General features: G+C 36.6%; 1 protein-coding gene across 4 annotated transcripts in view; it reads right to left on the minus strand.

Moving 5' to 3' along the window:
• Window positions 1–4,598: 4,598 nt before the first annotated feature.
• The window catches only part of SLC6A15 (solute carrier family 6 member 15), a 38,846-nt gene continuing 16,011 nt past the window's right edge, over window positions 4,599–27,433 (minus strand). For all 4 annotated transcript variants that reach the window (XM_055712214.1, XM_055712215.1, XM_055712217.1 and 1 more), the window contains exons 3-12: window positions 23,205–23,362; window positions 22,591–22,717; window positions 20,575–20,756; window positions 19,311–19,421; window positions 15,519–15,760; window positions 15,225–15,417; window positions 13,825–14,017; window positions 10,402–10,561; window positions 7,637–7,799; window positions 4,599–5,987 (exon numbers count right to left, since the gene is read on the minus strand). In XM_055712214.1, the coding sequence (XP_055568189.1) occupies window positions 5,616–5,987; window positions 7,637–7,799; window positions 10,402–10,561; window positions 13,825–14,017; window positions 15,225–15,417; window positions 15,519–15,760; window positions 19,311–19,421; window positions 20,575–20,756; window positions 22,591–22,717; window positions 23,205–23,362 (1,901 nt within the window). In that variant the 3' untranslated portion in view covers window positions 4,599–5,615. The remainder of the gene's footprint in view (window positions 5,988–7,636; window positions 7,800–10,401; window positions 10,562–13,824; window positions 14,018–15,224; window positions 15,418–15,518; window positions 15,761–19,310; window positions 19,422–20,574; window positions 20,757–22,590; window positions 22,718–23,204; window positions 23,363–27,433) is intronic.

Genomic DNA, 27,433 nt, shown 5'->3' on the forward strand with positions numbered 1-27,433 from the left:
TATCTCGTTTCCATTCATGGGACCAGGCAGTAAAATGCATACCATTTAGGTGCTTTGAGTTTATGGCTAATTTCAAGTCTGCAAGTAATCACTGGGACTATTCATATCCTTGACGCTAGGCAAATGCTCAGGAGATATACTACAATGTTATATCACAGGAACACAGCAGCCTCCAACTCGGAGCTTTTAGTCCAAAACTCCTTCTTCTTCACCTCGTATCCTCATACACTGAGTTTTCTGTGCTTTTAAGTAATTATTTTTCTCCTTAAAGCTTAAATTCATGGCACAATTTACCTGCTATTTTGCCCTGATAGTTTTGTCTTCAAATCAGACAGCTAAAATAAAACAATTTTGGAAGGCTGTATTACATTAACATCTTTCCCTAGAACATCTCAAAATGCTTTATGAAAATAACCAAGCTTTTCAGTATGTCAAAGGCACTTGAGTACTTAAAGGGAAATTGATTTTGACACAGCCCGTCTTTCTTCCCAGCCCAGCATTCTCTTGTCCTGATTCATTCCTCCTCTCTCCCTCTCCTCATATGCTAACAAAACTTCAACCATCCTTGGCTTCATACCTCTTTTTAACAGCTCTATCTAATTGTAGACTATTTCTTCTACAGGTTTGATTACACCATACTTCACACAGCCATCAAAACCAGTTTTCTTTCTTAAGTCCTTTTCTTTTGCATACCTCTTTTTCTTTCCAGTCACCTACTACCTATTCAATTTACACTTTGTCATTAAGTGAGACTTATTTCCTCAGTATCTTTTTCCTTCTTTTAATGAGCTCCAATTCAGTTCCACCTCCTTTCAACACTCTTTTAAATTTTTTCTTAATTTCTTATTCTTTGAATTGCAAACCTGACTCCTCCTTTGCATGTATTTCCTTTTTTCTTGAATCAAATACCTGAAAATCAACTAGACTTGCTTTGAAGAAAATCTTTTTTAGGAGAGTATCTCTTATCCTGAACTTCTAGGGATGGAAAACATACTCTTCTTTTTCCACCAGTTGACTTTGGATTGGACATGAGACATCCAGAGGACATCTCAAAACCAGAAAAGAAACGGGACTGAACAAAAAGGGAGAATGTCTACATCTGTTTTTTTACAGCATGGGAGCTCTCATTGCCATTCTGTGTACTTTGTTGGGAAGATATCAACAACAGACACATATTGATGCTGATTTGAGACAAGAGTGACTTAGGTAATATTTTCCACTCATTTAGTACTAAGTAATGACGAATATAGTACAGATGAAAGACATGGTGGTTCTGCCAGAGCTAGTGAGAAATGCTGTACACCCTTTTAACCAAAAGGGTTAAACAGCTACCCGAGGCATGTTTTAGTAGCCGTACTACCTTTAAAACACTGCTAGATATCAAAGTACTTGCTTTCCTCAGAAGAAAAGTGGCAGGCTTGTCACTCCTTCAGCTGCTGTCCCTTCTCTGTGATCCTTGCTGCTCCTTCAGCTCTCATCTACCTCATTGGCAACTTTCAGCATTTAGTGACTATAGTAGTGAGAAGCACTGAAGTCCTTAATAGTGTTATTAATTTTAGTAGTAATACTGTAGTCTGAGATTCTCTTATTCTACTAATTAATTTGCCAACTAATTAATTCACTGATTTAAGGAATGAGACTAGCAAATAAGAGGATATTTGAAAAAAGGCATGTTAGGAAATCAATGGTTTCAAAATATTCAATCAAGAAGCTGCTGCTTGCTCTCAAGACCCAAAAGTGTACTACTTGGCACTGGGATACTGACAGTGTGTTGTTGCTTTTAGTAGCATTAAGGATTTGTTGCATCTCTCTTGGATATAAAACGCCCAAATTCTATTAAAGCAGCTGAAGATACAGAAAACTGGTAATGTTCTGAGTCTTGGTGAGACCATGATCATTCTGAAGAGCTCTTTGTCTTGGTAGAGAGTAAAAATGCTGCATTCTCCCTGTTTAAAAGCTCCTGAACATGACGTTTTACCAACACACATGAAATATGAGCACCATCCAGTGGCAAAGGAAGTAAATCACATTTTGCATTTCCAATTTTTTCCTTTTTTTTCTCAGACTACAGAATCTCACTAGGCACTTAAATGTTTATATTAAATTTCCTGCATTTCTTAAAACTGGCATAACTCATTTCTGCTAATTTCTCAAAGATGTTGTAGCAGTAGGAAGATTTTTTTGCATACACTGACTGCATCTCAGCTGAACAGCGTGTTTTACTCTTTCATGGTGGTCAACACAGTTCAGCATTTTCAGGGTATCTAAAAATCACTTGCAAATACATCCTTCTTTTCTCTGCTGCTATCACAGATACAACAGATTCCTCCCTAGTGTGATAAGATCACTGTTCACCTTACACCAGCATGAGGATTCATCAACTAACATGTATCTGCTGCGCTTTTTTTTTTTATTCTCTTTCATTCTTGTATCTTTTCTTCCTCTGTTCTCCTTTTTTCTTCTCTTTATGACAATGTACGGTATTGATCAAATTTTGAGACATCAGAAAAGACTAAAAACAGGCATCAAGACTGTATAATCTCTGCCCTGCACTTCACTGAACCTCCATTGAATACGGAGGTAATGACGTGGCCTTTGTGCCATACCGATGCTGACTGATCCTGTTATCTTTCTTTGGGAAAATCAGATCTCACAAAGCATATTGGTTTCAGAAACCTTAGGCCTTCTGCAATAAATTATATTGGAAATCTATTTTCACTTTCCACACAGATGATTTTGTTCTTAGGCTATTTCTGATTGTGTAAGACACAAATGGGATTTTCTTTAATTTTAAGCATGACTGCCTTTTGCAATGATCTTTTCCTTAAAAAAATATATGCAAATTAATTGTGGTTATGACTGACATGACGCACATTCTGGCTTTTAAGTAGATAAATAATATGAAACCTCTCTCTCCTGCCCTCTTCTCTTCTTTTACTTCTTTTTATCTGTAAGGACAGCAAGTAGCAACTTGCTCCCAATGTTCAAGTATGAAAGCAGCGTGAATTCCCATGGGTTTAACAACTGTACATAAAATGTCATACTTTGTTTCAGCAGTTCCTTCATTAATATCCAACGACTTGGATTTCACTCTTTATAGTAATTAGTGTTTTTAAAACTCACATCTAGCTATTTTTTCTGGACCAGTCTGACTCCTTTAGGCAGGACAAGCAGTGCCTTCATTTTTAGTCCATCTGACTAAACCAGGTTAAAGAAACTTCTGCACTTCAGGGTGTTCGATCATGGTTAAGATCAAATTATGAAATAAACATCTAGCAGTAGACAGGACATACATTCTGGGCTTTCTCCAGCCTGAAAAATTTCATGAAGCTGAGGTGAGACATACTAATTGGCGTTATTAGGATGCAACTGATTGAGCAGCAGTGGTTTAAATGAGTGGAAAATCTAAGTAATAGAAGTATTCAAGGAGAGGCAAAAGGGCAGAAACAAGATGTGTTCCCCAGCAGAACAATCTTCAGCAGTCTGTTTAAATAACATTAGACAGAAGTAGCTATTTCATTTCAACAGTAAGATCTTGCTCGCATTCTTTTTTGCATGTCTTGTATAGACACTTGGCCATCACTTCACATCTAAAACTAGGGTCTATATAACTAAAAGCACGTGTCACTACAGAGAAGTAGCCTGTAACAACAGGTTTCTGAACTCTGGACTGGGCACAGAAAGGATACACTTTAGAAGCCCAATGCGATACAGTGGTGGAATTCTGCTACTGTTCTGCCCCAGCAAGAATATTTTGTACATGCTTGCTGTGCCTCCAATGGCAATCCACTGTACACATACTAATATTGCCAATTGAGCAGTTATGAGTGAGCTACCTGCTTAAATTATGCCAGCTCTCTCCCATACATTGTAATACATACATTTTAGAAAGCTACTATTTTAAGTGCACACTTTAACAAATGTAAGATAAGCCTCATAATTAAATACAGCTTCTTCTCAGCTAATGCTACTAGTTCAACTTTCTCATAATGGGAAGTTACTTCAAAAGCTCCCAGGTTAGAAATGGAAGATTATCTTGGGTTCTTGTCTAAAGACAAAAGAGTTATTCCTAAGGAATGTTACCAAATTTAATTTATCAAATTAAACTTTATAAAGCAAAGTTTACCTTTGCTAAGGTATTTTGATTTAAGATTCTATTATTTTTCATTTGTTTGCCATAGTACAGTTCTCAGTATGTCAGTGTGGAAAAGCTCTTTAAGCACAGCTTCCAAGACTTTCATTTACCTCAAATGAATTAATCTGGTTCTTTGTCTGATGCTGGGACAATGTAACTAGGTTCTACCCTTCATTTATTAGAGGTAGTGAAGTCAGAATTTACACCTAACTTTAAAGCTCTTCAAGGTAAGGAATACATCATGTACTAGCTTCCAGAGCATCATGCCACGTTACTGTGCTACATCAACTAATTTATTCACAAAAAAAGTCCTTGTCCAACAGTTTATTAAGATGACTGATTTAGTATTTTTTGGGTTTAGGTACTTTTAGCATCTCCATTCAACCGGTAAATGTTAGTGTTTCAGATAGTCCAGCTGAGGGAAAAGCAGGCTGTGTTATAATAAGTGTATTCAGAAATCACATACATAACTTATCAATCTCTTTATTCATAGGTTAAAATGTAATGCCATACAGTTCTTAACAATTACTGACTGAAAAAAATCATCTGCATAAAACAGAAGCAAAACTGAAGGAGACTAATGAAAAAAGCCATCTTGCTTCAACTTTTGAAATGATTACATACAGAATAATATACATATTTACATTACAAGTATATTATATAAATATAATATATATGTAATCTGGTAACCACAATAAATATCAACAAGGTCTTTTTTAGGCACACAGCATAGAAAAAAATGCAGAATCTGCACAATCCTTAAGATTCTTGGAGTGACTCACTCTAACATTGTTTTCACACTGAAAAAGCAAATATTTTACATAAAATATACAGCCACAGTTTATGCAGTCCCCAGTGAACAGGGAATCTTTCCTCACCTTCCTGTAAGTCTACACCTTGATTTTCTAATACTATTGCTCTATACAGCTATTACATAAGAAAATAGTTTGCAGGTTTGTTTTTCACTTGGCTAATAGCCTAAGTAATTATCGGTGCTAACAAAATAGGTACAGCATATCTACATAAGGTATATACAAGTGTTTACACAAACACGGGTTTGGTGAACTACCTCTGAGCTCACTTTTAATACTAGGGAGTTAACCTGAAAGCAGAAAAAAAAAAAAAAAAAAAAAGATTTTCAGTGATATTACATCAGAAATATTTTATCGCTTGAACGAGATCTGGGCTTCAGAGATAGAAAGCTTTAAATTTAGAAATCAATTAAAAAAATTCAGATTCTTGGCTATACTGGCAGATGTAGGCTGCCACTGATTTTCAGTGTGTTCCCTTCAGTGCAAATGAAAATCCAGAGAATTAATCCAAAGGGAGTTTTCTCAACCTGTACGTACAATCACAACATTTTAAAGACTGCTGCTATGGAGCACCTGAGATCACACCCTCATAAGTGAAGCTGACCACTTCTCGTAGGAGAGCCATGATCAGTGAGAGAGGAGAAACAAACAGCATTTTTTTTCTGCAGTTACAAATCAGATTCTGGCATATCAGGCATATCTGCCATGAGATACCCAATACCATAACGTCCATTTGGAGCAGTGTCCAGAGTTGGTGATCCAGACTGTTTTCGATATATGTTTTTGCCAAAATTTGGAGACGGCACTTCACTTGGACTCTTCCCATGAATCAGACTTGTATTATCTCCCTCCATATTAACAGGTTCCTTTATTATCCGGCCTCTTTTGTACGATACAGATGCCAAACTACCAGAGCTGTCATCGATAAGATTACAACGGCGCACCATGAAGACTATTGGGACTGGCAGTACAGCCAACACCATCAGAGATATACAGACAATCATTCCCCACGTTGGATAGCTGTGGAACTCTTCCATAGCCTGAGCAACCCAAGAGAAAAAAGAAACAATACATGTTTACTTAGAAAAGAGCGAAGCTGCAGTCCACGCCAAGGCCAGCAGTTTTCAAACGCATACTCATCTTTTGGCACCTTGCACCTACAATGCAGGCACCGCTACAGATCTCAAATTTGAAGTGTCATGAAGATGTAGGACTGCTATCTTACCACCACTGAGTAGGACCAAAACACTGTCCCACTGTTTCCAAGATGCTCAGAGCACTCTAGCAGAACACAAATCAAGATTTTCACATTAGGCTTTCTGCTACATTTGTCTATAGTTGTTTCCTGATCCTTTAAAGCAGGGGTCCTCAAACTCCTTAAACAGGGAGCCAGCGCGCGGATGCAGTGTCAGGCAGTCATCTGCGGCTGCTTGGTTTCCCCCTAACCCCCGGCGGGGGGTGGGGGGGTTCTGTAAATACCGGGGGCCGGATTGAGGACCCTGGGGGGCCGTATCCGGCCTGCGGGCCGTAGTTTGAGGACCCCTGCTTTAAAGGATGTTCAGAATAGGCAAATATGCAGTGGTATCTGTAACTGTGCCTGGAAGTAAGTCCTTGTTCTGTTGGCTAATAGCTGGTCTAGACAGGGATTGCTTCAGATCACCCTGTGGAATTGTTCCACTTTGTATAAACTTCATGTAAGCTACACATTTACTAACACATTTACTGGGGCAGCGATTGCACCCCGCACCCCACACTTCTACTGCATCCATGAATCACTGGCCAACAGACTCAGTTTGCCCGATTTTATACATGGAAAGGAATGGTATGTTTGGCATTCCAAGGTATTTCTCTTTCTAATTTTTGAGGGCAAGAATCAAACATAATGAGCATTTTTCTGAGAATCTGGAGAAAGTAGTAGTGGTTGTCTGGTCAGAGGCAGGAATCTACCTATAGTAAAGACAGCCTCTTGTATTTACACTTCACCTGTCTTTGCTGCAATTTCTCCCCACTGCTTAATTCAGACAACTGTCCATTCAGAAGGATCGCCGAGATCCATTTCTCTGACATTTTACTCTCCCTATATTTTGTATGACAAGCCTGTAGAAACAGCTGAGGGCTGATGAGCCTACAAGCTAGCAGAACTCTTATAAGCTACCTTGACTGAATCTCTTTATGGAGCTAACACGCAGCACTCACTCTGCTGTTCACGCAGACAAGTTTTTTTACAAATCAAAACATTATTACCAGAGACAGGTTTTAATGCAGCTGTTACCTACAATGTGATATGTGTTCCTAAAGGGAAAATTTATGACATGGCTAAATATCAATATTTAATTCCACATAACATTGATGTGATATCTGAAATTATTTATTCAGTGTTATCACCCAACCATGTTCTGCAGTAAATTAAATGAAAGGTAACATCTCCCAACCTTAAGAACTTCTTCAACATACATCAACAAAGTTACAAAAAGCCTGAAGGTTTGTGTTAAGCAGTTACATTTTAAAGCTGAAATACTCTAAAATTAAAAAATGGTTGGGTTTACATTAGTGTTACTTGAGATAAAACCACCGTGTCATTCTTTATGCTGATTTTGAATTTCTAATTGCAATTTTTTTCTTTTCACGTATTTCTGAAATACTTCAGATATGATCATTATGATAGTGATGGCATCTGTTATATACATACCATATCTTCAATCCAAGCATTGTAGCCAGGAGGACTTAATCCCATTTGGACAATGCTAGCTACAAGCAAACATAACAATACTAAAGGTGAAACATACTTCCACATGTAGTAATAATACTGGCTTGGAGAAAAACCAAGCATATCCTTCAGATCCTCCATAAATCTGTGAAGGGAGTAAAAAATTATTGTTAGTGCATACATTGATATTTCAAGTACTGTAATTGATACATAGCACCTAATTTGAGGGAGCAGACACTGAAAAAATGCATGTATAGAAATGGAGTTTAGATTCTTTGATGGGATGATAAACAGATTGTATTACTAGTTAGAACAGATGAACAGAAGGAATCGCTACACAGCATGGTGACTTTGTAAACTGCTTGCTGGACTGTGCTGGAAAGATATTTAATCTCGCCTTTCTTTTGTAAGATTCTTTTTTGTATTGTCTTATATTGTCTATTGGGTTGTTTACTAAGGCATGTGTCATTGCTTTTGAGGACACATACAACCAGCACATCTTACAGATTCTGCAAAATTAACTTGAACCCACATGTGTGCTGCAGTTTAAAAAAACAACTTAATGCATACGCTGTGGTGTGCATCATGTAAGTTACTGAAATAAAACTTAGTGAAGTTTTAAATGTGCCTCCTTGTGCCTCAAAATTCAAGTTACAATATGAACAAAACTCCTATTATTGTGCTCTTGACAGATGAGTATATGGTTCCAGAGCCAGTAGAAAAAGAGAGAATATTTTTAGAATTAATTCTTTTGGAGCATGCACAAGCACTGATTCTGTTTTAACTCTCTTCTGTTCCAACTCCCGTTTGAATATGCAACTCAAAAAAGCTCTTCATAGCAATAAATATGTTTTCAAAGCAGTTACACATGTGAAGCTACTGTCATATAAACACTCAAATATTTTTTTGAACTGCATAGTTTGGGGTGTTCTATCTCTTGTTTACACTGCAGTGAAAAGACATTGTTAAAAAGAGCTGAATTTACAAATGGATTGTGCCCTCTACAGATAGCTTTTTCTTCCTGGGTTCTCCATTTATTTATCCAATTAAAATGAAGATAACAGATTTATGTTCAAAGTCTTTCATCATCTCCATCCCACTTATCCTCTTTTAAAAACTACCAAGCTCTTTAGCACCGCCCGCAGCATAGCAAATTTTACTCCTTGGCTACAGGGCTACAGATATCTTTTTTTCTATCCTTTGGCTGTAATCTCTTTGGATGCAATGTTTTTTTGTTTCTGATCAAAGACAATGTGGCTAGGAAGACATATATATGTATCTTCATCTACGAGGAGGACCCCTTGGTGCTATTGCAGCCAATGACAATCTGAAGTTGTTGATTCTGGTAGTTTCTGTGAATAAGAACGCTAGGCTCCTGAAGAAGGGTATTCTGGACAAATATACATTAGAGGAAATACTAGGAATACTCCAGAGGGAGGTTCAGGTGGCCATTATGAATGAGAAATCTGGCTGCTAACTTTTCACTATACCCTGTCAGAAGCCCTTCTGAAAACATGGATCAACTTCACTCTGATTCAGAAGTGAATTATTACTACATTTTAGCTACATCTAAACACCAACTTCTTCACACACATGCCAAAAGTCAGCAACTTACCTATCTCACTTCACACTGGGAACTCTAGCTGACAGAACATTACCAACCTGATAACCAGATCATCTCCTTTATCTTTTGTTTACATGTGTAAAAACATCTACAGCATGTTTTCATGTCTGTGATCAATTATAGGATTACACATGTGGCCGGCCCAAGTGGGAATTCCCCCTTAATGAACAAGTAGACCAGAACTACTTGCATAGACCAGAAACAATGTCTGGAAACAGTAAAATTAAGTTTTCTTATTACAGTTTTATTTCGTTATGGTGAGGGACTGGCTGATCAATCAGATCGAACAACTGAAAAGTCAAATGAAAACCCACCCACTCTATGTCACCCTTTGTACATGAAAAGGGATCACAGATGTTTAAATTACTTCAATATGATAGTATAGCATACTCTGTTTTATCTGTGGATAGCTTGAGTTATTTTTTATACAAACTCTTCTATTCCTTAAGTGTGGCACACATTGATGATCTTGCTTAGTGAACATATTCTGGTTATTTCAGTCAGAAGCAAACAAAAAAAAAAATTTAGTGGGACTTGATGGCCTTTTCTCTTCAGCCATCACAGACAGAAGGTCACTTAACATCACTGTCAGCTGTGCTGGCCCTGGTCTTTGCTATAATTTCCTCTATTTCCTCTCTCACAACTAATGCAAATGACAATTCATTGTTAAAACACCCTCAACTAAATCGAATGCATAAACTGAGATTTTCTTACTGTTACTGCCATTAGAGTTTGCTTTGTTCCTTTCTCAGGCTGCCTGGAATACTGCAGAACTGTTCAGAATACTCATTCTCATCTGCTGCTTAGACCATGGTTATTATTTCTTGAAATCTTTCTACTGCTGTCTTATTTCTAACTCTCTTAATTTTGTCTCTTTTACTGCGTTCTCTCTTTGGATCTGTTGCAATCGCTCCTTGGGTTTCACTGCACTCTCCTGCTACAGTGTATCTTGCTCCAAACCTGTTCTTATAAACAGACTGGATTCACATCCAGATTGACCCACTTCCTACTTATTTGCATTTATGTGTATTTCACAAATACTTCACACAATATAATTAAAATAGTAGTAATTATTGTAATGAATACTGTTGTTATGGACAGAGAGATCATTTCTTTCACTTACTTGTCTATTCCATAAATTCGGGTGACTGCAATATTCTCCAAAATGACCACAATAAGCAGGGGCAGAGTAGCTGAGTAATCATCAAACATTGTCACAAAATAGTTTCCAGACCGCTGCACAAAGATCAAGCCAATAAAAAATGCTACCAAACAGCAGATGACTGGAATAAAGGACAAAAGTAACAGCTATAGTTACAACCATATCCTACAGACAAATAGGAAATAGAGAGTTCAAACCAGCACAGATATACTTTTAACACATTATTTCATATAATCGAAGTTGGTAACATTTTACTTTTTAGGGGGTCCCAATTTTAAGAGTATTAGGAAACCTAACTATTCTCTGCATAACAGAAAAGTTATGTAATTAAAATTACTGGAATTGCTGTATTACAGCAGTCCTTATTAAGCAGCAGAGATTAATCAAGTGACTATTTCTTATTAAACATTTAACTTAATGTGAATATAAGGCTAAATTAAATACAGCTTCTAAACTGAACATCATACAACATATTACTTGGTCATTAGATCACTTTTTGGACTTTAAGCGTTAAAAGAACCCAAGTTTCAGACTATGATTGTAAAAAATACAAAGGCTGAACAGACTTCCCCTAAAAGAACATTCATGGCATAAAGTTCCACTAGAAGCTATCTAAATGTATTTGTCCACTAAGCAACAACATTTCTTCCCCTTCTTTTGTTTAGGGACAACTTGAAACAGGTTTCTTGAATACCTGATCCCACATAATGAATCTCAATGTAATTTTTTCCCTACTAAATTCATCAAGAATAGGACTGAAAGCCTAAGTAGACAAAAAATAAGTCAAAATTTCAATAAATTGTGAAATTTGCTGGAGGTTGGACACCAGTAAGACTGATTCTCCCAGCTAAAGTGCCCTTTCCCCCCACCCTGCCCCACTGGGAACTTAGGCCAAAATATAAAATATCCATACAGAATATACCCATTGCATAAATCCCAGAAAATCAATTAGTATTGATTATAGTAGTGGAAAGTAAACAATGACACTTTTTTAAATACTGTGGTAGAAAACCAATCACTTTCTTCAACCTTGTAGGAACTATGACTTTCAGAGAATAGAAACTCATATAATTAGAGATCTAATCACTACAAAATAATGCAAACTCCTAACACAAGACAGAAAGACATAGATAAAACCTCCTTGAACCAAGTCTCATTTTTCACACTGAATTTTATTACTGACCCTGAGAAAAGAATCAGACCACCAGAATCATGTGTAAGCAAATTTAGAAATCCTTGCTATTCTTATATTTTCCCATTGTGTCTCACATTACACCCCAAAAATATGCATCTTTAGTTGTAAATTAAGGCTCTGGTAGGTATACACATCATAACTCAGAACACACACATGTTGGAAAAGACAGATTGGAAACACTTGAATACAAAATTTAAGCATATGAGTTTGTTTCCCTGAACTTGAGATGGACTGAACTGGAACAATAGTGCAAAAAGTTGCAAATGCGCTCACATTTCTGTAAAAAAAATGAAGATTTGTGGGGTTTAAGCACAAATTCTAGTGCAGACATAACTGTTGTTAAGTCCCACTGATACTGCATGAAGTATAACCCAGGGATTTCAGTTTTATAATTTATAAAAACACCACATCAAGTTGTAACCCTTTAAATGCAACTGAGCTTAGCAAAAAGCATGCACGTATACCACTCAAAAAAATTACAAGAGAAAGGTAGTTCTTGAATATTCCTTTATCTTAAGCAGTGTTTTTTGTCAAACACAGTGTGCTGGTTTCAGCTGGGATGGAGTTAATTATCTTCTTAGGAGCTAGCACGGTGCTGTGTTGTGAGACTTTTCAGCTCCTCAGGCCCTGCCAGTGAGAGGGCTGGAGTGGCACAAGAAACTGGGAGGGGGCACAGCCAGGTCAGCTGACCCAAACTAGCCAGAGATATTCCACACCATGGGACACCATGGTTGGTATATACACCTGGGGGTTGGCCAGGGCAGGCAGGTCATTTCGCGGGGACCAGCTGGGCATTGGTCAATGGGTGGTGAGCAGCTGCATTGTGCACCACGTGTTTCCTCCTCTCCCTCTGGCTTTTATTCTTTCCCTCCCCATTTTCATTGCAACTGTTATTGTCATCATTGTTATTATTGCTCTTTCATTTTTATGCTATTTCAATTATTAAATTGTTCTTATCTCAACCCTCAAGGGTTACATTCCTTTCCAACTCTCCTCCCCATCCCTCTGGGTGAGGGGGGAGTGAGCAAGCGGCTGTGTGGTACTTCATTACCAGCCAGGGTTAAACCACAACATGCAGTAACAAGGAATTACCGTTAAATGCTCTTATTTCACAGTATCTACTATATAACATAGTATTTACATATATACTTAGAAAGAACAACTAATTTTTATGCATCACACTAAGGATTTAAAAGCTAATAGAAAAAACCAACAACACACCACCAAACAAGTTCTCAATAGGTTAGGACTTCTGAAAAATCAGTTGATTTATCTTTATGAAGAATTTTATCCTTGCATTTGCAAAGCAAAAATGTTTTCTGTTAAATACTAGTAAGAAAAGCAGTCAGGAATGCAGCAGAGAAGTGCTGTGTCAAGGGTTAACTCTTACAAAACATACTATTATTTCCTTCATAGAGTTAGGTAAGGATAAAGCAGATTATTATATTTTCTATCCCTCTTGTCACAGGTATTGATACAAAATCTGAATTTGTGCATACACTTCAAGTCCCTTGCTGCTGTCCTGAAGATTTTCAGAAACTCAACTTCCACATTTTATGCTGACATTCTATCTCAAAAAGATAAATTGCTACAATATCAGAGTTACACGAACAGGCTACACCTCATAACTTTGGACATTTAAATAATAACAAAAAAACCAACCCAACCACTAGACTTATAATAACAAAAAAAACAACCCAACAACTAGACTCATAAGATCCTTTCCACATTCAACAGGGGAAAAATATGTTCTGCTAGAGAATAACTGTACTGATTTTTAACATAATAAACACTTTCTCATAAATTAAGATTTCACTTGGCCTACTCGGGAATAATTTGTAGTAATTTGCAATGTATTTTCATTCTTTCCTTTTCCTTTGTTTCCCTGATGTTTGATACAGAAATGGCAAGTATTCTGGAAGAGCTCAGGACACACAGAAACTTGTGACAGAAATCCTCCATTAAAATACAAGTTCTAGGGCGTTCCTGCTCTTTTAACATTCAGGAAAAGGTTTTATTTGCAGGTATTAATTTGGCTGCGCATGGAAGTACAGAATAGAGTGATCTACTGCTTTGTAAAATGTCAGCACTGAGAACTTCCTTGTCAAAGAACAAGACTTCATGCTTTTGGGGAAGAAAAAAAAATTAGCTTACTGTTCTAGTGAGAAAAGAAAGTTTGTGCAACTCACCAGTAAGAATTTCTTTCCTGACTTTGAAGGTATCAACAATTGGTGTAATGATGCCTTCAATGGTTCCAAACATACTTCCAAGGCCCAAATTTACTAACATGAGGAAGAACATGACTGACCAGAAGGGAGAAGCAGGGAAGTGGGTCATTGCTTCTGTAAAGGCAATAAAAGCTAAACCAGTTCCTTGAACTGCCTGTCAGGGACAAAAAAAATCCACACTATTATTCATGGACAGTATTTTTTATTTTTTTTTTTTAGTAGTGTGACAGTCTGACTTTGTGTTCATTTAGTGACATTGATTAAATCTTGAAGGCAGAATGGGGAGCTGCTACCTTCCAAACCTGCAAACTTAATAATATTTGCTGAAACACTGGATTTGGCCAAGAACCTCTTAAGCTGATTGATATTAACAAGACACTTCTTGAATAGAATCATAGAATACCAGGTTGGAAGGGACGTCAAGGACCATCTGACCCAACCTTTCCCAGCAATAGCACAGTCTAGATAAGATGGCTCAGTATCTTGTCCAGCCAGCTCTTAAAAGTGTGCAAAGCTGGGGAATCCACCACTTCCCTGGGGAGATTATTCCAAAGGCTGATTGTTCTCATTGTAAAAAATTTTCTTCTTGTGTCGAATCAAAACTTCTTTCTCTCTTTCTCTGATAATTTTGCATGAGAGCTATTATACAGGACTGCTACAAAATACACTCTCTTTTCTCCAGTAAGGATATAAAGGACTTCATTTTCATACCTATTTGTTTCAAATTTAAATGGCAGCAATACAATAGGAATTTTTAATGTATAAGTCACTGATTTTAGCTTCAGATGCTGCTGCAACTATACAGATATCAGCATTTAAAACTGGAAGTCCCTCTGAAAAAGCTAGAAAAATATCTTTTCTTTTACAGATATGGCTTACTGTAAAAATTGCAAAACAGGATTATATTCATTAAACAATTATCTAATAAGGAAAAAATAATTTTTTTACTTTCTAGTAAAGTAGTATTTATATTTAATAATTGTATCTTAACACTGGAAGACATCATCATTTGAGACATTGAATAGGTACACCTCTGTTTAGTCTTTGGAAAAAATCCTCATGCTCAACTTTTCTAAAAAGACCAGAACTTTAAAAACTTATCACCGCCTAAGGACAGCGATATAATGATCAAATTACAGATCAGTGAAAACTATATTAAGCCATCAGACCCAAAAGTCCTCAGGTCTCACGTAAACTTGAATGCAACCCTGCTCAGAACCACGTTTTCACAAGGATCTACAGATGGGCTGCTCATAGGTACACTGTAGTGATGCTCTGCCTAAGTACACTTCACAGTTTAATTCAGGTTGAAAATTATGCATCTGTTCAGAATCTCTGTATTTAGGACTTATTACACTCACCTTGTTAAGTTCATCTTCAATTTGACAAGATTTCAGACCAAGAGAATCAAACTCTTCTTCTTTAACTTTCTGAATAATGTCATAAACTAAATTGTAATCTTCTGCTGTAATGCTTGAGAAATTGATATGATGTGGGATCATATCCTGGCTCAGATTGCCTATTTTCAAAAGTTTCAAAATCTTCTCTGAATTTCTGTAAAACACAATAAAACAGAGAAATCAAACTCAATGATCTGTTAATTCATAAATGAAATATACAATAAAAATAATAAAAAAAGAAATGGATATTCATACTGGATAACACATTTTTCATTTATGATATTGGCTTTGAAGCCCAGAACTGCAAACACCACCAAAGTTGCCAGCACAGAAGTGAAAAAATTGATGAAGGACACCAGTACAGCATCAAAATGGCAGTTGTTGTCTCTCTTGTTGTAGCTTGAAAAGGCAATGACTCCACCAAATCCAAGCCCTAAGGCAAAGAACACCTGAGTAGCAGCTTCTCTCCAGACCTTGGGCTCCAGCATTATTTCAAGCTGTTTGAAATTAGACATAATATATGTCAGCTATAAAATGCATTTCTATTATATGTAAAGACAACAGAAAAAAAATAACAGGAAGACAACCTACATTATAAAACGCTACTACTCCATTACAAATTCATTTTATCTTCATGAAAATACAAGCTGAATGTGACACCTAAAGTTGAGCAAACTTATGGGCAAGGATTTCTTCTTATTTTAGATTATATAATCCTTAAAGAAAAACATGCTATACAGTCTGCTCCCAACAATGAGACACTATTGGAGCTATATGATAATTGAAATAACAGCTAGTTATACTGGGAAATAAAAAGTAACATCCATCTTTCCCTTCCGCCCCCCCCCCCCCCCAATATTCACTGTATTTTTTTTTTCAGTGCAGAATTAAGATGTATTTTAGGACAATCAACCCTCTTACAAATGCAATAAGTATTTTAAAGTTGGTTTGTTGTTACTTTTAAAATAGCCAACATAAATACATATGCTTATACAGAATTCCTTTACGTGCAAACATGTAAAGCAAAGTGCAACATATGAAATAAACGCTGGCCACCACAGTCTGTACAGTCCATGAGTCAAATCTCCCTTAAGCCAGATGCCTTGAAATTTACCCTAATTAAATGGGCCATGTATTTGAGGGACAACTAAGCCTTTTATCAAAAAAATCAAACTCTATTGCTCGTTCAGACGACCATACTTCAAAAAAGATCTTTTTGTAACAAAGTTATGAGTCATAATTTGTCCATCTCTGATCTAGACAATCAATCATAAAAAACAAGTACATGTGAAATTTAAACATCAGGTTTTCCCAGGTTGATTCAGGGCCTCCATTCATTTAACAGTGAAAGACCTTACATTTGTAAGTAAAACATGTAAAACATGCAGTTTTAAAACTTATTTTTTCTAAACCCTAGGCTTATCGAAAACAGTAAAACTAAAAAGCATCAGCACAGATACCAGCATCATTAGACTGATTGTCTTAGTTTGAGGAAAAAAAATCTGCTATAGTTACAATAAAGTTATGAAAAATTTTCCAGTTTCCCATAAAGGTGTAATATTTATTATAGACAGGTACCAGATACATTCTTTGTTCCTTTATATATAGCTAAAAGCCAACATTTTTTTTAAAAAGTGTTTATGAGAAAACACTTGTTCCTGACTTGTACCTATAATAAAAATTCTAATGCACGAATAAGCTACTGCACATAGCTCGAGATGTTCGCATCACAGCCATGCCACATCTTTTCCACTAGAGGGAGCTCGAGAATTAGTCTTAATTTTAGCAAAGCTGTAAGTGGTGCAAGCAGCAGAACACTTCTCACTTTCTGCAATACGTTATTTGTTATCGTCAGAGTTGGTACGTTCTCAGATACACACTGCCTAGCATTTCAAAATAAACTTATAAATTTTGGGGACTCTGTGTTTAATCTTCACACAGTCCTACAGTTTCATTGCAATAGTTGACTTCAGTGGGCTTTTCATATACCTTCAGGCTTTTCATTAAGGTTATTGATTAGAATTTCTGCTTTGTTCATCAGCCACACCAAACACAGAAATATGCCCCTTCTTCATTAGCCACGTGCTCCTGTAGCAGCACCCATGTGTGCCATTCCTCTGTTGTGCTGACACAACTCTTCGCTGGGAATGTGTGATCATCGGTGGTCAGATGTGGTCATTTTCTCAACTAATCAAGGCTGAGAAGATGTCTCCCCCTCCCCTCTCATGTCTATCTACCTGGATCATTTTCAGCCTAGATAGTTTAGCAATCCCTTTTACAGTCTGCCTGCCCAAATAAACTGTTTCCGTTCACTCCACTGTGTTAACAACAGGTGGGGGAGTCTGAATTCCTTCAGGTAGTTTCACACAAACCTACAGGCCAAACTAGTGCTCAAGTACATTAACAACCAGAGATTATAATGAAAATATTTTTGCAGGTTTATATTCACATATACTGTCTCTGACATACAGGCTTCCTAACTTCAAATTTAAAGCACAACTTAAACTTCAAAACGCAGAACTGGAAACCAGCAGAAGAAATTAAAAACCATTTTTCTTTCAAGATAGTTTATCTGAACACTTGAAACAACTGTATAATTAAGTTAATGTAACTACAAAGTAAGCATCAGCTGCAACTTATTTTAGGTCTAACTCAAGAAAAATGAAATAGTGAAGAGCGAAAAGGCATTTGTATTCAAGGGGAGTTTTGGCATTTACTTCCCCTCGGTATCTCATGGTACTTTCCTAGTTAAAGAAAGCATTAACACTGTGGTTGAGAAACCAAATTATAACTTCAAGGGGATCCCATCTCTGCCATAGGAGTTTCTCTTCATCAGTAAGCATTACATTGCTCTGTTCCTCAGATTTCCCAAATCTGCTGCATGCAAGTTCCTGCAGAACCACAGCTCTCTAAAGGGGTGGAAATGAGTGAAGTGGAGCATAACTGCGTATCACAATGCAAGAAGTAACAATGTGATAGCTAACAAAGGTCATTTTTATAGGACGACAGTTCTCCACCGAATCAAAACACCTGGAATCAAAACAATTGACAACACCCTGTCATCTGGCATTAGCCACTATGTGCACTGATTTTGATCACCTTATTTGGCTTTCATTTTTGAAACATCAGTCCTGTTCTGCTCAACTGTATTTTGAAATGGACTTGTTGGGAAGTCCATTTCATAATATAATATAAAGCCCAGCATTACACATTCCCAAGTATGGCTCGGGCTACTCAAACATGCTGCTCCTGTACAGTTACAAGCATTTCAGATGGGTGGAGGCAGAATTTAGACCTCCAGGCTAAACAATCATAGAATAGAACAATGGTTCATAATATCCCTCCTCACCTCCGTAGTTATAAAATCTAAAGTTCTGTTAAGACACTCCCTGTAACGAAGTTGACAGTAATAAAAACTGTATTTTTTTTATTAAAAAATACATTTTTATTAAAAAAAATCTAGGCACAACAACCATAAGAAACAGGGTAAGGAAAGCTGAGTGGGGAGTACTTACAGTACTTCAGTATTAAAGACAGGTCTCCTGTACTTCAGGCTGCTATGCGAACATCACCGATTTATTTCTAAGGAGGAACAAATCTGTCCTCTTCCAAAAAGGATGAGTTAATTATGTAAAGCCATGACAACGTTCCAGGTAAGGCATTTCACTGTGACATGCCAGAACGAGGCATTTCAATCCTAAAGTATGGCAAGATTTAAGATTCACTTCTCTTTTCAGTATTTGGAGCTCTCTAAACATCCCAAATCTTGTAAACAGCACCTTCAGTTACTTAGCTTTATAAAGGCATCTAAACCTGGGAACCTTTCACCTAAGGGAGGTAACTACACAGACCCCTGGAACACTTAAGAGATTTTAGACCCTGGGGCTTGATATCATGCCACCAAGGTCAATAATAATTTTACAACTTAACCAAACAGAAATATGGCCAAATGTTCTACGAAAACAATAAGCTTAAATGACAGCATTCATAAATGGTCAAATTGCCACTGAAACTTCAACACACTGCAAACAGAAATTAAGCACATACCTTAGGTGTGAACATGTGACGAATGCCATCCACTGACCCATTAAGGAGCAGTCCTCTGATCAGAAAGCATAGAAGTACCACATAAGGAAAAAGGGAACTAAAATACATGATCTGAAAAACATTAATAAGAAATTTCACATAATATTCATGGACTTATAGTTTCAATAGTTTCATTCACTACTCAGTACCTTTTGGATATATGACTGAATTGAAAATCACATGCTTTAAGGAATATGCTGAACACTTCCCATTCCCCATGTCTCTGCAGAAGAAAGCACAATCACATGACTGTAAAATAAATCGAGTACTGTATTAAAACAATACAGTTGTCCTTGTTTTGACTAACTGATAACAAACTGCTGGGCTTCCAGGGAAATTCAAATGAGTTCAATGAGATGACAACGAGGACAGCAGTAGACTGTTTCAGAAATGCTTCACTTTACAAATGCCCTTTAATTCAAGTACATAGTATAGTAAAGATACGCAGCACGAATATAAACTCATCTTACATTCTCCATCACTGAAAAACAAATCTATTCTGTACTTCAAAGTTTAGTAAAATTATTCTCACTAAACTTGCTAGTTGTTTCTTTAACTTAAATACCCTGAGGAAGTCACAGAAATTTCCACCCCAGTGCCAAACTTGTTAATAGCAAAGAATTTTGCTATTAGAACAGATTATTTTTCATCTGAAAATCCCACTGAGATCAACAGAGCTGGCAAATCATTCACTAACCAATCCAGCTGGCTGCATGGAAAGGAACAAGACAAGGTGACTGTACTCAGATGTAAAGAGTTGGTTAGTCATTAGTCAAAAGAAACAATTCCAAATCCTGAAAAGCAGCTGTGTTAATGACAGAAGCATGCATATCAATGAAAGTGGAAATTTGAGGACCTGGGTGCACCACTATCATACTGTGAGTATGCATGGAAACCTAATTCCTTAGACATTCAGAAACACACAGACGTATGCAGTACAGTAAAGATGAGGTGCAGTTACTTCAACAGTTATGTTGATGAGAACAGAAATGATTCTTCAGCTCTCAATTCCTGCTAAATTACTACAGTTCACACTAAAATTACTACAATTTTAAAGCTTAACTACTAACATTCCTCTACTTGAGATTATACAAATACTAGGGCAAGTCACAGCTGCTAACCTGCTCCTACAGATTTCATGAGAGTAAACAGAGGGTGTGATGCACAAAAATGTCATAAAATGTTTCAAAGTAAACACCGTCATTTAGGTAAACAGTATACTCACTTTGCCTGAAGACTGAATGCCTTTGATCATGGCTAGGCATACCATGACCCAGGCAGCCAGCAAGCAGATAGTCATCTTCCAATTTAAACCCCCACTCTCTGACAAAGAGCTGGAAATATTCAGCGCTTCTCTGTACCAGTAATAAGTGGTTGCAGAACTTTTTTCACACTCTGGCTCCACAACTGTCAAGAGATGTTAGCAAGTAAAGAATGGGTTCAGGACTTAAGTATTTTCCCAACATTTTGTAACAATGTTCTACCAATTCTCAGTGTTTCAATTGTGCCATCATAATTTCCTGAGAAATTAAACTGGCAGAGTCTTAAGACATTGTCTAACAGAAAAAGTAACGTATCAGTGAAAGATTCTGGGTATGTCTTTTTAAAAAAACCTTTTGCAACAACGTATCCCTCTGCATACCGCCAATCCGAGTACCAAGCAGAATCTATTTTTCACTGAAGTACTACATAGTAGGCAGGCCTAGATGAAGACATGCATTGCATTTATTACACATCAGATTAGATTACCTACATATGGTACTGTGACTTACATACTATAAAAAGTATTTCTCTGAAAATGAACACAATTTTGAAAAAATACGGAAAACAAATTCTCAGTTATGTCTGCTTTGATATTACACTCAAATCAACAGGCACATAACTACTATTATAAATATAAATGATAAAATAACAACATGATGATACCAAAGTGATGAGAAAGCTGTGTAGGAACCATTCTATGTTAAAAAAAAATTGCTGTGTATTCCAGAAGTGATTTTTTGATACCATAATTCTGCTTTACTCGTAATACCAAAGATTTTAAGAAATTTTGTCTCTAGACATATAGCACATAGAAAAAAAAATCTTCAAAGAAAATATTTACTTAACATTTGAATAAATTACTTATATCTGACAATCAATCACATCTCTAGACTAGGTCCTGAGTCAGAGTTATTAAGGAAAAATATACTGATTTTAAGAAACTTAACACAGGTGTCGGATCTTCACTGAAATAAACTGTCAAAAATGATAGGATGTTATCAGTTACAACACTTTTCCTTGTTTCAGCTTAGTTCAGATGACCTCTGCTGAAGTTAAGCTGACATATCTTAATATTTAGACAGGATAAGAGTATGTAAACAACCACTGTGGCTCAATTAATGGACAATAGCTTGTGGAATACAGTCGATTTGACTGTGCGCCAACATTCACAAATACTGGTTATTTCAAACAACTGAAGCAAGCAACTCCGGCATAGACAATATAAAAACTTCGTAAAACTTTTCAAACATCCTTGGTTATGTTGTTTATTAAAGGGGTAAAAAACCACCACAAAAGGTACTTAAAGAAAATTTAGGATCTGAAATAAAAAGAAATTAAAAGAAATATTTCATATTTCAATAGCAAGGATAACGCAAAGTGTATAACTATTACGAGAGAACCAAAGCCAAGGGATAAGGAACTTTTAATGCTGTTGTATAATATGTCCAGGTAAAGACCACCTCATTATAGCAACAAACCACTGACCAATTATCTTATTTCTATCGGTTTACAAAGCAAACAATGCTTTTATCGCATGCATTTTATTGATGTTTAGTTTTGCATTTTCTGCTTTGTTAGTAATGCAACACATTTCACATTCACCAAGAAGTATCCTACTAATTGAAGTGTAGAAATATCCTTCTTCCACCTTTGTTTTTCACCAAGAAAGCATGAAGAGCAGTACCAAACGTCAGAGAAAAAAGTTAACAGATTTTTTTTTTCTGCAACACACTCTTTAAAATGCTGTTCACAGTGATGTTCGTTTCCAAGTACATTTATTTTAGATTAGGTTTCTTTGTTGCATTTATTCCAAATATTATAAATTATAATGTGATGGAAAGATAGAAATATAAAAGATGGAAAAACAGCTTTGCATACAACACTTTTTCTCACAAACATGTCTTTGAATTGTATTTTGTTACCCTTTTTTGAAAATCTTGATTTTATATGATTTTTAAGAACATTAATATAGACTTACAGGTATGAGATGTATTTTTAACTAAAGGACACTGATCCCACGGTAATGGATGCTGAAAAGACTGGGAAAAGTAGAACAGACTCCATCCAATAATGACATTGTAGTACAGGGCCACAAAGAAACATACCTATTAGGAAAAAAAAGGCAGACCAAAAAGTTACATTAACTACATTTGTAAATTAAAAAGGAAAAGAAAGCCTACTGAACTTCTGCATATTTCTGCATATCAGCCACTGAACATAATTTTAACTAAAATAAGCTGAAATTAGAACTGAATGGCTTGCCCCATTAAAGTATCTGACATTTTCTAAATTTTCACTTTTCTCTGCATTTATCATGTAACAACTACACTTTTACATGCATTTTTTCTACTGAAGACTACTCTGTTCCCTAGTTCCTAATTTCAAAAGAATCACAAAATACGAGTTGGCTAGTTTTATAGACACACCAGTATCAACATTTTTTAACGTACTAATTTAAGTTTTAAGATCTTCCAAAGCATTGTAAACTGACTTTAACGCCCACCTACGAATCAAGTGGCCTTCCCCTGCAGCAGATTCAGTCTAAATCATATAGACTGAAAGCAAACCCCACAATTAATGTTAAAAACTTACTACACAGCTTGCAAATCCAATTCCTCCAAGTTTGGGGCTGATGTAATTCCACACACCAATACTCCCCCGGCGAATCCTCTGCCCCACAGCAAGCTCCAAGAAAAAGAGTGGAATCCCTATTATCAGTAGCAAGATTAAGTATGGCACAAGATAGGCACCTATGAAAAGAACAAAACATAAATCAGAGTGAGTGGAAGAAGACTTAAGAATGCAACACAAAAAATGTGAAAACTTGTAATAGCTTCAAGTTTCAATTAGTGTCATTCACTGCAAAGCTTTTTTCATCACATGCAATGAATAATTTTACCTGAATCTTGGCCATACATAAGATGAAAAACCCAGACACACTGAATTTCTAAAGCACTGTGGCATTTTGAGGCAATCCTTACCGAAGCAAGTGATTATGTAAACTATTTGTTTGCTTGTGTGAAATTTTGGGCATTTCATTGCACTTATTGGAAATATAGTGAGGTAATCAGGAGATGAATCAACATTTCTTATAAAACTCTATACCTTGACTTATAACAGAGCAGGAAGGCTGAATTTATAAAGGAAATATAGAAAACACCGGGCATAAAACATTCTGATTTCCATCCAGTCTTAAATAGTTTAAGGAGATTGTCTGTTGATTTCTCCATGTACACCTCAGATACTCAAGAAAGGGGATTTCACAGTTTACAGAATAACGATTCTACCCATCTAAGCAAGAAAACGGTATCAGTCCATTTCTACCAGGCTACAGACACAGACTAGACACATGAGATGGAAATGAAATGGAGTATTATAGATCCAGATCTTGCAGTACTCACAAGCTTTCCTTAAAGACATATTGGAAAATGTAACTGTTGCTTCACTTTTATACATATATATATATATATGTATATATATAAAAAACAATTCCTTTTTTCAAGGTCTTATTCCCAGGAAGCGGTCATACAGAATTCTAACTTCAGGATATATCTCCATTTATTTCACTAAAACTAATCGTAAGCAAATACAACCATACACTAAGCACACTGACAAGTTCAGAGTCTTAACTTCCTCAGTATTGCGGAGTACTTAGTACTAGAACTAACAAAACATGCAGACATCAGCAATTAGCAATGTGACATGTGATTTTCAAATGTGTGGGTCTTATGCTGCAGTATAGAGTCCTGTGCTGGCCAACTAACTCAAAGGGCTTAGGACTTTTGATTTGCAACCATTTTAAGGCTAAAGAAAAGCACTTCAGAGATGCAGCCTGTGGCATGTTGAAACAAGCTACAGAACAAAGATTTAAAGACCTCAGAAGCTTACGCTCAGAGCTATTAATTTGTATAATCAAGTCTATTCAACCCCATGAAGAGGAAGAAGCCAGGCAAAGTTCAGAAACCAATCTGGGATTTATCCTCCACTCCAACTAAGTTCTACTTTAAGTTTCTTCATCCAGCATCAACTTTCTAGGGCTTTTTTAGGAGTCTATCAAAATACACTGTCATTTGCATAAGTAGACAGCTTACCTCATGGAATGCAGTTTATTTTAGTAAAGTTAAACTTTCCTAACCTGTGCAGAAGGCCTCAGATTTTCTGGTACCACCCACTCCTATTCAGGTCCACTTGCTATTTTGCTCTTCATGAAATACACACAACTTGGACACTACCTTCTATTACAAAGATCTTAGAAAGACCCTAAGCATGGAGTTAAGTACAGTCTTGAGTCTAAGAACAGTAGGAAAACGACAGAGGACGTAAAATCTGAAAAACACTACTGATGCACCAGACAAAGAATATTGATCTTATTTACCTCACAGTCTATAGGCTATTCTTGGCAACTAAATAGCTCCTTGTGTTTTATTTTCATATGGTAATATCATACGCGATGATACTGTTTGAGTAGCATTTGGTCAAAACCAATGCCAGGCTCTGAACAATATACTGGGTTTGCGTTTACAATACTCCCTTCCCAGAGCCAAACATCATGGTCTGTCTACCCATTTCAGCACACTACAGAGTGTCAACTTAAGTATTATTTCTACTGAGGTAGCAGCTACATTCCCATTCAGTACTTTGGTGTCTCCTGTGGTTCACATTGTACATGCACATAACAGAAAAAATGCAAAGGACTTACTTTCTACCATGAAAAGAGAGACAACAGACAGAAGGGAATAAATGTGAGGAAAACTGAGGAACAGAGTAACCACCACATTTCAAAATGAGGGGTACTACCTGTCTTAAGAATATATAAGACAAAATAATACCATCAAATATCCCTGATTTATCATGAACATTCTCTCAAAATTCCTGTGAGACAGAAGTATACTGTTAATTCACATTGCAAATTAGAACCTTTGGCATCACTGTCTTTAGAAATTTGGTCATACAATTAATTGAAAGCCAACAGTACATAGTTTTTTAAATCTTATAACACTACTGTAAATGATACCTGAGGTCTTCATGAGACAGGTGTTGTGTAACTGAGCAGAGAGAAGCCTAAACAGCTCAAAAAAATTGGGGCCTAAATGACTTACCCTGTATCCCACTGGATGACTGTACTAGAGCAGGAACTGAACCCAGCTCTTCAGTGTCCCAGTCCACAACCTTAATCACAAGGCTGCAAAGTTAAGCACATGTTTAAAGACTGGGCTGACGTGCGTGTTTTATGGTGCAGTATCAATGTAAATTGCAAGATTTATCAGTTAGATTCAACTACATGAATTACATAAATGTGGTGTTAAATCCACATTACATTATACATGACACAACCCTGTAATTCAGCGTGAGTAGTCAGCAGAGTTCACCTCTATACTGCAGGGCTTGTGCAGAGCACCTGAAGTGCTGATCTTCTGATCATTCAAACCTGCTGAGCTCCCTTCTGATCTTGAGCCCCTCCCCAAAAGAAGGGCATAATGGAAAACAGTGCATGTATGAGTTTCAGTGTGATGCAGTTTGGACATAGCTGGATTATACAACTGTGTATCACAGCTGCAAAGAGCTTCGGTGCCCTGTAGTCAACACAAAACCACAGCACCTCCGGAGAAGTATTCTGTTTCAGGCTTCCCTTGAAGCTAGACATACTTCAAAGTACCATTAAGACATCTTCACTTCATCACCAAACAGAATCACTATGGAATCAGCTCAGCCTGTCTCTTACTTGCCAGTGCATGTAAACATGGTCCTTGGAGTTACAATATTGGAGAATGGTAACTTTTATTTGAATTAGAACAATAAACTACATGCTGGCCTTGAACAGCATTCTACAATTAGTTATATTGTCCGTTACATCTACAAGCTAAACAGACCTCTGAATATTACAATTCCATGCAGTTCAGGACACCCAGGTCTCCCTTCTAGATTTTCAAAACTGTTCTAGCGTCAAGTCATTTTTTTTGCATATTTCAGCCTTCAACACTGACTTGCATATTAAAAAAAAAATCACCTCAACTTCATAAGGAAAAAATAAATCTAAAAAAATAGCTCATCCTTCTTCATTAGAACGAAAGAAAAAGATACAAAAGATTTCATAAACTGGTGAATGTTAATACTGTGCACAGCACTGTGCTGATTTCTTAATTTTATTTAACAAAGCACCATAATGGGATAACTGGTAAATTGTCTCTCTCGAGATTACAATATGCACTGCATTTGGCAATATTATTGAGGGAAGTAGAATATTAACACTGATTTTGATTTAAGTTCTTATAAATACTTGGGGCAGGGGGGGGCGCGCGGGGCACGGAATAACACAAAATTACGTGATTCACAGTGATTAAAGAGTTGGAAAATAACTTCAGAAGCAGTAATGCAAGACGATATAATCATTACCATCTTGATACTACAGAAGAACTTTTCTTCTCCTACCCATTTTCAATGTAACCTGAAAAATGTAACAGCTTTCCAAATGTATCAACTGCTGTTGTGCTATTTTTTAATTGCGTTTCTGCTGTCCGATTCAATTCTTAACCAATGAAGGTGAGCTTTAACACTGTCTTGAAGAGACATCCCGATTTTTGCAGCTTACTGGAAACTTACTAACAGAAAGCTAGCAAGAAGCTGATGTTCAGATGAAGATAAGCTTATTTTCTATGTCAAATGCTAAAATTTCAACAGGTACAACAAGCAGGCAACAAAACAGTATAGGCTTACAGTCTACAAAGCTTCTGTAAGTGAAATTATTTACCATTACAGGATACAAACTGCTTTTATCAGGAAAACCCTGATAGAAGGCTTTATGTTTTATCTGTAGGTTTGTA

Source organism: Falco cherrug, chromosome 5 (assembly GCF_023634085.1).
Source record: "Falco cherrug isolate bFalChe1 chromosome 5, bFalChe1.pri, whole genome shotgun sequence".
Lineage (NCBI taxonomy): Eukaryota > Metazoa > Chordata > Aves > Falconiformes > Falconidae > Falco > Falco cherrug.